The 14,350-nt window shown below is 44.0% G+C and overlaps 1 protein-coding gene across 1 annotated transcript; it reads left to right on the plus strand.

Annotated features, from left to right (window-relative positions):
* Positions 1-1,606: 1,606 nt before the first annotated feature.
* LOC125513501 (cycloartenol synthase) lies at positions 1,607-13,838 on the plus strand. Its single transcript, XM_048678630.1, has 18 exons — positions 1,607-2,116; positions 3,291-3,476; positions 3,562-3,651; positions 3,724-3,918; positions 4,020-4,104; positions 4,191-4,357; positions 5,404-5,592; positions 6,392-6,505; positions 6,835-6,957; positions 7,135-7,257; positions 7,492-7,590; positions 9,151-9,207; positions 9,484-9,530; positions 9,623-9,766; positions 9,849-10,026; positions 10,389-10,469; positions 10,555-10,638; positions 13,412-13,838. Exons 1-18 carry the CDS (start codon positions 1,916-1,918, stop codon positions 13,526-13,528), a joined length of 2,280 nt encoding a protein of 759 aa, XP_048534587.1. The 5' UTR covers positions 1,607-1,915; the 3' UTR covers positions 13,529-13,838.
* The last annotated feature ends 512 nt before the right edge of the window (positions 13,839-14,350 follow it).

A 14,350-nucleotide genomic window follows, 5' to 3' on the forward strand; every position in this document is an offset into this window, starting at 1 on the left:
TAGGCAATGGAACAACGATCAGAACTTGGAGGGATCTGTGGGTTCCGAGTGGTCCTTCCCTTAGGCCTATCACACCGAAAGGAAGGTGCAGACTAAATAGAGTGGCCGATTTTTTAAGCCCCAGTGGTGTATGGAACGTGGAATTACTAAACCGCTTCTTCTGGCCAGCGGATGTACAGGTGATTAGTAGCATTCGGACGAGCCCTAGCCAGGGTTCAGATTTCTTGGCTTGGTTCCCAGGAAGGTTCGACCTTTTTTCAGTGAAGAGTGCATACCAACTGGCCATGCAAGATCATGTACATGCACATGTACCTGGTGCATGCAGCTCAAGACCCGATGACGAGCGCTCGAGTTGGAATCTTATTTGGCGGGCGAAGGTTCCCCCGAAAATGCGTTCTTTTGCCTGGAAGGTAGTGGTGGGTGCACTGCCGACTGGGGCATGTAAAAAGAGACGTCACATCGCTGTTTCTGAGGATTGTCGGCTCTGCGGAGCTACCTGTGATGATTCCTTTCACGCACTCATTACCTGCCCACGATCAGTGGAGGTGTGGAACGTGCTACGGCAGATCTGGCCGCTTCCACCAAATGCAAAGTTGCAGCATTGTGGAGAGGAATGGTTGTTCAATATCCTGATGAATGAGAATGAAGAAGTAAGAGCAATGGTCATCATGCTTCCGTGGAGGATTTGGAACCCGAGGAATGACTTGCTACATCATAAGGGGAACCCCCCTCTACAGATTACACAGACCTTCTTATGCAGTTACTTGACATCATATAACCAAGCACAAAATTTTGGCATTGAGGACATTCTGAAGGGGAAGATGTCGGTGGTGGATCTCCCTATTAGTCCTACCCGTGTGGGAAAGGTTAGTTTACCTTGGCCGAAACCCCCTACAGGATGGGTGGCCCTTTCAACTGATGGCTCCTACTTTGAGGACACAGGATGGGCCGGAACGGGTATGGTTCTGCGGGACTCGATCGGCAATGTAATTTTCTCCGCTTACAGATTCCTATTCTATTGCAAGAATGCTCTTGAAGCCGAGGTCAGTGCAATGCTGGAAGGTATCTCTTTTAGCCTTCAAAGATCAGAGCTACCAATCATCATTCAATCTGACTGCTCTGTTCTGGTGGCGGCTTTAACGGATGACTCATTGAACAAATCTGCTCATGGACATCTAATCTTGGAAATGAAGAGGCTCCTGGAACAGCGTGAGTTTATTCCACGGAAATTAGATCGGCATCAAAATAGTGTTGCTCACTGTCTTGCTAATATTGGTCGTTCTGGAGGTTGCACCGCCTGTTGGTTACATCGTGTTCCAGATAGCGTGTCTAGTTTTGTATTAGCAGACTGTAACACTATTTTAGTGGAATAAATTAATTATTCACCCGCAAAAAAAAAGTAAGCAGAGGGGATACAGGGATGCGCAAGGATGGGCAGTGATGCGTTCCCGCATAGAAAAAAAGGAGAGAGATGGACTAGTGGTGCTGGTTGGACGATGAGCTGGACGTCGTCGACGGGGAACAGATCGGACGGCATCACGGTACTATCCAGGACGCTGACACGTACTCCTATCACGCTCCGCCCACAAAACCCCAACCCCCCGCCGAGCGGGTCAGAGGAGGCTGCAGGCGCCGAGCCAAAAAGCCACTGCCGAGAGAGAGAGAGAGAGATAGAGTAGAGGGGGCGAGAGACGTCCCACGCCACGGCGCTCCCGTCCAAACCCCACTCCCGCCCCGCGCCGCGCGATCCGAAGCCCCATTATCTAATTCCTCGCCGGATCGGGCCGGCAGATCTCGCCATTGCCCATTTGCCCCGCTCCGCCCTCGTCCTCTGCTCCTCCCGCTGCCAGTGCCGGCGGCGGTTGTGCGGTACTGTTCGGTTCGTCGCCGGGGAGGCTCGCCAGGGGCCGGAGGGATGTGGCGGCTGAAGATCGCGGAGGGCGGGGCCGACCCGTGGCTGCGCACCAAGAACGCGCACGTCGGCCGCCAGGTCTGGGAGTTCGACGCCGCCGCCGACGACCCCGACGCCCTCGCCGCCGTCGACGCCGCGCGCCGGGAGTTCGCCGCCCGCCGCCACCAGCTCAAGCACAGCGCCGACCTCCCCATGCGCATCCAGGTGACCCGACGAACCGAATGCCCCCTCCCGCCCCTCCCCCTCCCCCTCGGTCGCCGCTGCCCTGCATGCCACGGTTTCGAATTCCGGGTGGCTCCGTGACGGCGAAGCCCCACACCTTTTTTTTTTTCCTACCGTAACTACATTTTTTCACCTGGATGAGGCCGTCAGGCCGCCCGAAATTTCCGGCGACTAGTCGTCGCGTACTGCTCTATCAAGGCAGCAGCGAGCCGCCTCACCCTTCAAAACGAGTTTAATGCGCAGCGAGAGTACAGTATAATAGTATAATGCTCCAACCTTTCTAAGGAAAGGAAGATTGCAGCATCAGACTGTCAAGTCTCTCCCATACCACTTGGCAAAGAGTTTTAATGCGCAGCGAGTATGCTGAGATCCGATCTTGCATACGTATATACTACCATGAATATCTGAGACGCAAGCGCCACGCTCTGGATGGGCACGGGCACGGCCCCCCCTTTCCCGTTGCCAACTGCTCCCACTTCAGCCTTTAATGCCCGCCAGAAGCGCATACAGTGCACGCGATCGGCAAGTGTGCTGGCTGACGGTGGGCACTTGGTTCTCTGAACGGGACGCATGACGCCTGCAGTTCTTTCTTTCCGTTAATATAAAGTTATAAACCATGGAATTTCCAGGCGTATTACAGCTGTGTTTTTATCAAGCAACCCCAAAGAGCAAGTGAGGAGAGTTTATCCTGTAGCAGACTCGATTTAAGCAATGCAGTGCAACAGCTGAACGGTAGCTATCGCCATTTATAACAGCATTTGGGGTCAGAAGGTCTACGATGTTGACTGATAACATGCTTGTGTTGCGTGCGTTAAAGGAAGGACACGGTATCACTGTTATCTCCACTAGAGTCATTTCCCTTACCTTCAGGTTAAAAGGTTTTAGCCCAATTACCTTACCACAGAGATGGTTAATACTTTTTGGGACTGGGTTAAGACCAGAAGCACAGTTTATAGAGCTCTAACAGTATTTAGCAACAGGGCAGACCAATTCTTGATGCTGGAATAGTGATATTTTCCTGAGTCTTTTCCTTTTTGTTCTACCACTTCAGTTCAACTTGCCTGTGGATTCTTTGTACTACTAAAACTAGGTTTTTCGCTTTGGAGTAGCGTTCTCCATAGCTTCTGAAGTGTTTGTGCTCTTGTATGTACTGCAGCTTGCAAAAGAAAATCCACTTAAGTTGGATCTTCCTGCTATCAAGCTGGGGGAGAATGAAGATGTCACAGAGGAAGCCGTGTCGACCACTTTGAAAAGGGCGCTCAGCACCTTTTCTACTCTCCAGGCACACGATGGACACTGGCCTGGGGATTATGGGGGTCCTATGTTCCTTATGCCTGGATTGGTACTTCCCCTGGCTTGACATTTTCATTTAAAAACTTGTTTATGTCATATGAAAACTTACTCACTGCATTTTATCTTCTATTCAGCTTATAATGCTACATGTTACTGGAGCAATGAACACTGTTTTATCACCAGAACATCAAAAGGAGATCCGTCGATATCTCTATAATCATCAGGCAAGGATCTATTTGCCAACTGTGCCATCTCACAGTGGATAAAGTAAATAATTTTTCGGCGATTGTCTGTAGAATGAAGATGGAGGTTGGGGATTACACATTGAGGGTCCAAGCACCATGTTTGGCTCAGCCTTGACCTATGTTTCTTTGAGATTGCTTGGTGAGGGACCAGATAGTGGAGATGGAGCTATGGAGAAAGGTCGAAACTGGATTTTAGACCATGGGGGAGCAACTTATATAACATCATGGGGAAAGTTTTGGCTCGCGGTATGGAATTAACACTTTTTACTCTGTATGAAGGCTGCTTCCATTTTGCACAATCTGACTATGGCCTAAGGAATTCCTCCTAATTCCCTGATTTATTTAAGGTACTTGGTGTATTTGATTGGTCTGGTAACAATCCACTGCCACCGGAAATATGGATGTTGCCGTATTGCCTGCCAGTCCACCCAGGTTCTTTTTTGCACTATGTCAGCATTAATTGCTTTGATCTTCCATGTTGGTTATGTCTTGCTGATATGCCTGACGCTATCGTGCAGGTCGAATGTGGTGTCACTGCCGAATGGTGTATCTACCCATGTGCTACGTTTATGGAAAGAGGTTTGTCGGCCGAATTACACCAATTATATTGGAACTAAGAAATGAACTATTCAAAGTCCCCTACAGCGAGGTTGATTGGGACAGTGCTCGCAATCTCTGTGCTAAGGTTTGCTTATCTCAATCTTTCTTAGTGATGTTGATGTGTGCGAGCTAAATTTCTTATGGGCCATGATGAGCCAGAGTTAATGGAAAAATCCTAAGTAGATCTACTTGTGCCAATGTGGTCCTCACTCTAGGAAAGAGCCTTTAAGATGACCCATAGCCAAGGTACAAAGTCTTTAAGAAACCTCATTGCCAAAGTACAAGGTCTTTAAGAACTCCCATTGCCAACATAATGAGTTGGCATAGCCATTTCGATTTCAATACCAGTGTGGGCCATGAATGTGAAATACAGTTTCAGAAATATTCGTTGTACCACTGAATAGTTTACTAGTCCTTGGTTCGGAGGCTTTGATATAAGCAGCCTACAAACTTGATGGGGATTGCCTTGTATTCCCAGATTTTCATGCTTGTAAGTTGCTATCGTACACTACCTGGTGCAGGAGAAAGACTGATTGCGGTGCATCTTCCATGTGAATGTGGTCAAAGCGTTTTGTTGTGCTAGTTATAACTCATGATTCAATAGGTGATAACATCTGAAAACACAATAGATTGGGATACCATAGCCGCATGAAGAGCATGGTTCCCTCTCTTTCGTGCTTGCTTCATAATTGCAGACTCAATTAACATAATTATCTTAATGTAGCTGGCTCTTTGTGGTATTTGAATATTCTTCAAGAATTCTGGTGCATTTACCGTTATTGCTTGTGTAAACATAGTAGCGAAATAATCCCGCTGTGTTACATAAGATAGTAAGTATTGTATAATAGTCCGGTTTTCCGTGATTTTTTTCCCATTCCTCTTTACAAATAGCCTATATGGGTTCACAATCAATAACATCTTCACCATTGAGAGTATTCCCTTTTCCTTCAAAGAATAGATTATAGATTACTGGTCTTAGCGGAAGGGAAGTAATTATAGATTTATAGTTAATCTTTGAAATTTATAGAAGCCTAAGCTGCCCTATTTATCTTTCTTTATCTGCATGATGTCTATTTAGGATCTAATGATTAAGATTGTTCTTTGAAGGTTTTTTCTTGTGCTTTATTGTAGGAAGATCTGTACTACCCACATCCACTCATACAAGATATCTTATGGGCCACTCTCCATAAATTTGTCGAACCTGTTATGATGCACTGGCCTGGGAACAAACTGAGAGAGAAATCTTTTAACCATGTCATGCAGCATGTTCATTATGAAGATGAGAACACTCGATACATTTGCATTGGTCCTGTGAACAAGGTAATTTGAAGAATATGCTTGCCTGCTGATCCGCCTTTTGTCTTTTTCTTGCTTCAAGCATCAGGATGATCCTTTCGTCTTGTAAGATGGAAACATAATAACTGCAGTGCTTTATTTCATGCATGCCTCTTTAAACTTTCTGGTTTTGCTGGCCTGATTGTCCAGCCACTGTACTGTAGCATTTCCTGTGCCCAAATCGCATGTGAGAACTAAAGATATTTCTCTCTACAGCCTTGTAATTGACCACAATTGCAGCAGCAAGTTCACCTATTGTTACTTCATGTAATACCATATGCCACGATTATATATTGCGGGTTTGCCCTTTGGTTTTAAAACATGTACACTTCTATGTCACAAGGGCTGAAGGACTTGTGGACAGTATCCTCTAATACCAAGCTAGTGTCCCCTAATGCAAACCATAGTGTTCAGTAATGCTAAACCATAATCCTCTGTAAAGCGCACAAAAGTTACAAACAAGCATTATTTGAATAGTTTGTGAAGCTTTACAGGGGTTTATTTCATTTCTGCTCCAATTCATAATATTTTTAAATCGGAAATTGTTCTTAGTGCCTTAATATATATGACGATTTCTTTAGTTTGGGACATATGTTCATTTTGTTCACTTCTCCCTATCTTGCTGATTTAGTGGAGAAAGAATCCTCATATTCTATGATTTCTTGTTCAAAGCTTGTGAACTTACATACCAGGAGTTTAAACCTTAATAATGTCTAGATAAGTTTAATATATTCTAAAAAAAATTCATACTGTTCAACTGATTATTGAATAAATTTATGTGCAGGTATTAAATATGCTTGCTTGCTGGATTGAAGATCCAAACTCAGAAGCATTCAAGCTACACATTCCAAGAATATATGATTACTTATGGGTTGCTGAAGATGGCATGAAGATGCAGGTAATGAGTTTTTATTTACTTCATTCATTTACTTTTCACCAAGGCAGCTGCTACGATAAGAGACAGCTACTCCCTCCGTCCGGAATTACTTGTCTCGGAAATAGATAAAAGTTATTGTATCTAGAACTAAAATATGTCTACATACATCCATTTCTTCGACAAGTATTTCCGGACGGAGGGAGTATTTGTCTATGTCTTACTGTCTTTACATGGAACTGGAAAGTTGATTTTTTGTACTCGGTTAGTAACCGGAATTCCTGCTTATACCAGTCCATCATTAGCTTTTCTTTCTCTTTGATCATAATCGATCCAATTTCTGTCCACTGTAGGGTTATAATGGCAGCCAGCTCTGGGATACAGCTTTTGCAGTTCAAGCTATTGCGGCCACTGACCTCATTGAAGAGTTTGCTCCCACTCTTAAGCTGGCACATGATTACATTAAGAACTCTCAGGTACATGTCACATGGCTATTTGTTTACCAGTCAACACTTGAAGTGCATTACTTAACAAAAAAGAAACGTTTAAGTACATTTCAGTACTTAGTACAAAAAAGTAACGTTTAAGTACATTTCAGTACTTAATACTTACATTTCAGTACTTAGTACTTACCTGTTGCTATTATATGGAAGGTTGTTGATGACTGCCCTGGAGATCTGAGTTACTGGTACCGTCACATATCTAAAGGTGCATGGCCCTTTTCTACAGCTGATCATGGTTGGCCTATATCAGATTGCACTGCAGAAGGACTAAAGGTGAGTTAGGCCGTCAGTGTTACCAACAAGGAGCTACCTTCGAAGTTAAAACTTTGTCCTGTTTGAAATCTAGGAATTTTTATTCTTGCAACATACGGAATAAGAATCATTCTGACTCTCATATGTATAAGATTTGGTTTTTAGCTGCTGGTATGTTGTGTCAACTGCCAAGTTCTCGTATGCATAACCATTTGTTTTAAATAGTTTAATTGTTGAATTTTCTTTTACCTTCAGGCCTCATTATTGCTATCAAAGATTTCTCCAGAAATTGTGGGCGAACCGGTGGAAGTTAACAGACTATATGATGCTGTCAATTGTTTGATGTCTTGGATGGTAAATGCATTCAAACTTTTAGATTGTGTTAGTTGTAACTATTGTATCAGTTTGCTAGAAGAGGGTCGATATATCTCTCTCATGTCATGTGACCACTCAGTCTAGGAGTTGTGAATTGTTACTTTTTTATATATCTATATCTATGCAAATATGAAAAGTATGAGTTAGAGTTTGATCCAAACAATCTTTAGCCATTCTTAATATTTATGATCTTCATCTCACAGATCCAAGGGTTGAGAATTTTACTTGGAACCTTACCCCTTATTCTCTCCTCTAATAATGGTCTATTTGATCGATAGTTCATAAATAATAATGGATTGTCTATTTTAGTTGTACGTTTGTAGCTTACCGTTTAGTGTATGGTTAGTGCTTAGCCTTTCTTCCTTTGAGTAGTGTACATGGTGAAAAGTAATTTCAATACTGTACACTTACATTATAAATTTGGGTTTCTACATATATGGATATATTTTATTCTATGCAATATATATGGCAAGAAATTCCCTGCAGCAGACTAAGGCATAGCCTAGTGGTGGGGAGGGGTTGATGCCTTCCCACCCACCCAGGTTCAAGGCATGGTACTTGCAATTTGGGTTTGTTGCACCAATTATACTGTAGGGGGTTCCCTTACAGTCTTTCTATAAAAAAAGGGCAGCCCCAGTGCATGTAGCTCCCGCTTGCGCAGGGTCTGGGGAAGGGTCCGACCACTTTGGGTCTATTGTACGCAGCCTTTCCCTACATTTCTGTAAGAGGCTGTTTCCAGGACTTGAACCCGTGACCTCATGGTCACAAGGCAGCAGCTTTACCACTGCGCCAAGGCTTCTATCAAAAAAAAAAGAAATTCCCTGCAGAATTATTATGCAAGGGTAAGGCTGTCTAGAAATTCCCTTCCCCACTTCCCACCTTTTGTGGGAGCTTTCAGCACTGGGTACGCCCTATTTTTGTAATACTATATATGGCGAGAAATGTGCATTGCATGTGGATGGTTGCTAGTATATACTATAAAGCATCAGATAGGTTTTGTCATATAGGATAATTCTATCTGCAAGTGCTTTTTTGCTATCAGTACATTACTGTGAAATGGTAAACTTTTGATATTTTACAAAGCTGCAGTTTGGTTATATCGCACAAGGTATTTTATCTGCAAGTGCTTTCGGCCTTCAGGATAAGTACGGCTAAGCTGTTGATTAATATCGAGTAGTATTTCTATCTTCTGCTAAATTGCACAGATCATAAGGCAACACTGTATTAGTGAAGTGGTGTTATTTACTGAACACCAGGGCTCTCCCTTGCTGTATTCACTTCAAAACCAAAGTGGAGCAGTGGATTAATGGATACTGTGTAGTTGCAAATCGGACTTTGCTTTGAAAATCTTGGTTGCCCTGGTTGCTCCACCAGATTATTGCCCCAGGGATAACATATACAAAACTGTTGAAGAAACCTGTATTTCAAAGTCTCCAAAGTTTTGTTCCCAGCAGTTCTCTTCTATGTATTTTTTTGCATTATATGTAAAACATTATTTTGAGACGTGCCATTTTAACAAATTTGTTTTAATCTTTACAGAATGAAAATGGCGGCTTCGCAACATATGAACTCCAAAGGTCTTATGCCTGGCTTGAGGTATGTACCTGCCTCATTTGTTTGTTGTTGTGCTACCATTACAACTAGGAGGTTGCTCTTAAGTTGTGTGCTTCATGAAGTAATTGCCTAATTTGAATCATTAAATATCAAGTCAAAGAGGACATGTACATCCATTAAACAATTCATATTGAATTAATACAGGTTTACTGGACCGATGTTTCCTTCGTTTGAAAACTACAACCAATCATTAGTCATATAATCTTTCTTATTGATTTACGAAAATTCTTCCATCTGATTGTTTGTTAAACTGTTCAGCTTATCAACCCTGCCGAGACCTTCGGAGATATTGTGATTGATTACCCGTAAGATGCAATAATATTTCAATTGTCAATTTTTATGCCGCTTGCCATAGAGAGACAAACTGAAAAAAATGTAAATACTCAATTGGTGTCAGGTATGTGGAATGTACATCAGCCGCAATTCAGGCCCTGACATCATTTAAAAAGCTCTATCCTGGGCACCGCAGGAAAGATGTAGATAACTGTATCAACAAAGCTGCTAATTACATTGAGAACATCCAAAGAAGTGATGGGTCATGGTAAATTTTCAGACTCCATGTAGAAGAATACAAGTAATACATGCATATAACACTGCGTTATTCTATATCTGTTTTCCTACAGGTATGGCTCTTGGGCTGTGTGCTTCACCTATGGCACATGGTTCGGCGTGAAGGGCCTAGTAGCTGCAGGTCGAACATATAAGACCAGTCCTGCAATCAGAAAGGCATGTGACTTTCTGTTGTCAAAAGAGCTTCCTTTCGGTGGCTGGGGAGAAAGCTATCTGTCATCTCAGGATCAGGTAGATACATTTCTACCTAGTTTTGAATATACTTGCAATCTTGTTTACTGGAATACCGGATTGCATCTCTATATTCCAATCTTCATCGTCAGTGTGCTGTGATAAATATTGTATGCCAGTCTATTAGAATTAATGTTAATATTGTTACATCTGAGTCAACGTAATGGACGTCAACTTGATATAAAACTCTCCTTTTCATCTAAAGAGTCATTTGCTCTTTTTCCTGCTTTCACCGTTCACAACTGCATGCCCTGTAAAGCATGGTATTCTTGCATCTTGATCTTTAGATGCACATCGTCTTCCTGGGGACCATAAGAAAATTTTACTAACCAATAATCATGTTTTGACTTCCATTCAATTAGGTTTACACCAATCTTGAAGGGAAGCATACTCATGCTGTCAACACTGGCTGGGCCATGCTGACTCTAATTGACGCAGGACAGGTGTGTTGACAGTTACCTGTGGATTGTGGTAGTACCATATGATGTCTTCATTCACGACGGTTCTTAAAATCTCGTTTGGGTACAGGCTGAGAGAGATCCAACGCCTCTGCATCGAGCAGCGAAGGTTTTGGTAAACTTACAATCAGAGGATGGGGAATTTCCTCAGCAAGTAAGTCATAAATGCTTTACCACCATCTCATGGTTTCTCAAACAAATTTTCTCTAGATCCAAAGGAAATCATTTTAGTAATAAACACAGCTGTGCATGTGAAGGCAGTTCAAACCAGTGCAGCGAAACGTAACTACTATTTGACCAGAGAAAGCCTTTTCTTTTGCAAATCAAGAGCTTTATTACTCAGTTAGGAGGATTACACGGTAGCTGAATACAACCAACTAAGAAAGAGGGCATATAATTAATCCACAAACATTTCCTCTCTTCTGTGGCTTGCTTTGCACACCGGTGGGCTGCTTCATTGGCTTCCCTTTGCACAAACACCAGACCTTAGCTCATAAACCCTCCCAAAAGCTCTTTGATTTCATGGCAAACAGCTGCATCCGCTGCTCTCTCTGAAAATCCAGAGTTGTACATCTTAACCATCTCTTTAGCATCAATTTCAACACATATCCTGGAGTAGCCCATTCTTTGGCTAGTTGAATCTGGTCCTGGATAGTGTATAGCTCCATAGTTTGAGCACCTGATGCAAATCGATACCAGAAGGCTTGCGCTCGAATTAGGTTGCCCTCTGAATCTTGGACCACCATCCCTGTGCTTCCACAGCCTGCCTGCTCAAGAAATGCCACAGCCAGCAAGCTTCCTCCCTGTTACCGCAGGGCAAGTAACTTCACCTGCTGTTGTAAATCAACGGCATTACCAAGTGCCCACCGAACAGAAGCTTGAACTGATCGGCCCTTCTCGCCGTGAGTACGAGCATTCCTTTCAGACCAAACCTCCCAGCAGCCACACAATACAATGCATACAAATTGGTCTGATCCCAGTTTTCTTCAGGCACGATGTAGCACTGGGATTTTTATATGCATCATGGTCTTCATCTCCTTCCAGAAGAGTCTCGCCCAAGTGCATTCGAACAGAGCATGGGTTATAGTTTCCTCCTTGCAACATAGGTCGCAGAATGGGATTTTTTCTATGTGTCTGGTGAGTAGAACAGATTAACATGGCACAAATCCTCTTATAACTCTCCACCAAAAATTCCTGACTCTTGGTGGTACCGGCAGTTTCCATAGTTTGTTCCAGAAGACATTTCCTGTCGTGCCTGAAGAAGACGGTTCATAGGAATGTGTCATACTTGTGCTCAGAATTTTATACACCGACCGAACAGAAAAATTAGCATTCCTCACCAACACCCAGGCCCAACAATCTTCACCCTAGTTACCTATTGGTGTTTTAGCAATAGCCTGAACATCAGGTACTGCAAAGTTTGCTTCCAAGACATTAAGATCCAAACTATTATTCTCAAGATCAATAAGCTCCTCCACCTTAGTGACTGTATCCCCTGGTAACTGAATAATTGGACGATAGCCATAGAGGGTATCCAAGGGTCCTCCCATATGTTAACACTAGCACCATCCCCCACACGTTTAATCAGGCCTAGTTTCAGGGATTCTCTTCCATGTAGAATTGCCCTCCAAGTATGAGAGGAGTTCCTCTTTTTTGTTGCTGCCAAGAAATCTGAATCATGATAATATCGGCCTTTGAGCACCTTTGCACAAAGCGAGTCAGGGTCAGTATAGCCTCCACCCTTGTTTAGCCAACATGGCTTGATTAACTAGACCAAAATCTCTAAGGATGTGTTTGGTTTGAGGGATAGACTAGGGTGGTTGTGGGTATCCCCAACCAGCTGGTTAGGGATAGCCCTTGTTTTTGTTTGGTTGGGTGGTTGAGGATAGCCATTGAAGTGTTTGGTTCAAGGGATGAATAATAGGGTTGTGATGATATTTTTGCTTGACGTGATGAGATTAGCCCATAATCTGCATTTTTGATTGAGCACCAACGCACGGCCACCATACATCAAGCACGCCTCGGTGCATACAGCAGCAGAAAATACAGTAGCAGCAAAACTACAAAAGCGCAAAACACACGATGGCAAACTGAAGATAGAAATACTGATTCATCGTCTCATGCATCCACCAGCGGACCAGCCCCATGCCCGCAGCCGCCGGCCCACCGTCAATCACCGGCCGCGCGTCTCCTCAGGCCCCAGCCACCGGGCTCCTCGAGATCTAGCCGCGCCGCCGCCTGGCTCGTCGAGATCCAGCCGCCGGCCATCTCGAGATCCAACCGCGCCGCTGTCGCAAACCCCGTCCTGCATCTCCCGTGTGCACCCTCCGCAACAGCCGGCCTCTCTGCTAGATGCGACGCCGCTGCGCCGCCATTGCCACCATGCACGAGCGAGAGAGACGAGCCCGGTAATGGGTGTTCGGGAGGGGGTGAGGACGAGTCAATAGCAAAAAAAAAAAAAAAACGTTTCGCGAGTGCGCGCGGGGGTGGTTGCCGCGACCCGCCGCTTTTTCGCGGGTGTCCCCAGCCCCGTTTTTCGGGAATATCCGAAGCATCTGGGTGCCTTTATCCCTCTTTGCCTCAGATCCAAACGAGTGGCAACCACTGTAAAAAGGGGCTATCCCTGTCCGTGGGAGGATAGCCTTGCAACCAAACGCATCCTAAAGCCCAATTCCCCCCTCACATTTTGGGATACCTATGTCCTGCCACTTTTTCCAATGCATTTCCTTTTTCTTTTCATCACATCCCCACCAGAATCTTGCAACAATACTTGTGACCTTTTTGCATGTCTTTTTGGACAGTCTAAAACATGTCGTTGAATAGATAGGAATTGCTTGTCTTTTTGCATGATATTTGATACAGTACTAGGGAAGCTCAAGTTTTATATACTTATATCATCTAAATTTGTTTTTTGCCGCATTTAACAGGAGATCATGGGAGTCTTCAACAAGAACTGTATGATCAGTTACTCCCAGTACAGGAACATCTTCCCCATTTGGGCGCTAGGCGAGTACCGGTGCCGAGTGCTGGGCGCGGGCAAGTAGTACCATCTTCCGTCTCTTTGGCTGGGTTACGTGGTGGAACAGTGTGTTTCTGTAATAATGTAGCTAGGTGCAGGTGGAGATCTGGTAGCCGTATAGATTTTTTTTTTACCATTTGATGAGTAGAGGAATAAAATGGATTGTACATCTGAATATGGGGATACGCTACCGCATGTTGGAGAGGTGTATATATCTCGCTTGTAGGACCTGTTTGGTTGGATACCTGAACACCGTGCCTGGAGAAATGGACTGCCAGGATTGAGCCTGAGAAGATTGAAAATATTGCCTGGCGAGGCTACGTGTGTTTGGTTGATGTCCTCGGACTGATGATGTGCGTCCGCTGTGCGTCAGAGTACTTAAATCATTTAGGGGTGTTTTGATGCCTGGGTCACATTTGGCTGCATCGCATCTAGCATGCTGGCTGAGTGTGGCCTGGCTGGGCTAATGCAATGGTAGACTGAGATATGTGTTTGGTTGCTTTTGTGTTGTGGGACTGGCCAGATAGAATGTGTTTGGTAGGTTGTATGAGACGTCACGTTCTGAGTGAGATGTTGTTCACAAGGATGTTTACAGGGGATCTCTGTCTGGAGATCGCCACAGTAGAACGAACTATGGACACAGCGGATTTGTCAGGCTGCTGCTGTAGGAATAAGGAATAGGAAGCATGGGCAGGCTAAGTACCTTGTGGGTGCGAAAGTCCCTTTCTACTCCCAAATTCATATCATGAGCTTGGGATGAACAGTAAATCTGAAAAATGATTTTTTTCCAGAAAGTTCTGAACTTTTTTGGGTGCAAACTCTGACAAATGTTCTCCGTGCTTGAAAA

The sequence above is a fragment of the Triticum urartu genome, chromosome 6 (assembly GCF_003073215.2).
Source record: "Triticum urartu cultivar G1812 chromosome 6, Tu2.1, whole genome shotgun sequence".
Taxonomy (NCBI): Eukaryota; Viridiplantae; Streptophyta; class Magnoliopsida; order Poales; family Poaceae; genus Triticum; species Triticum urartu.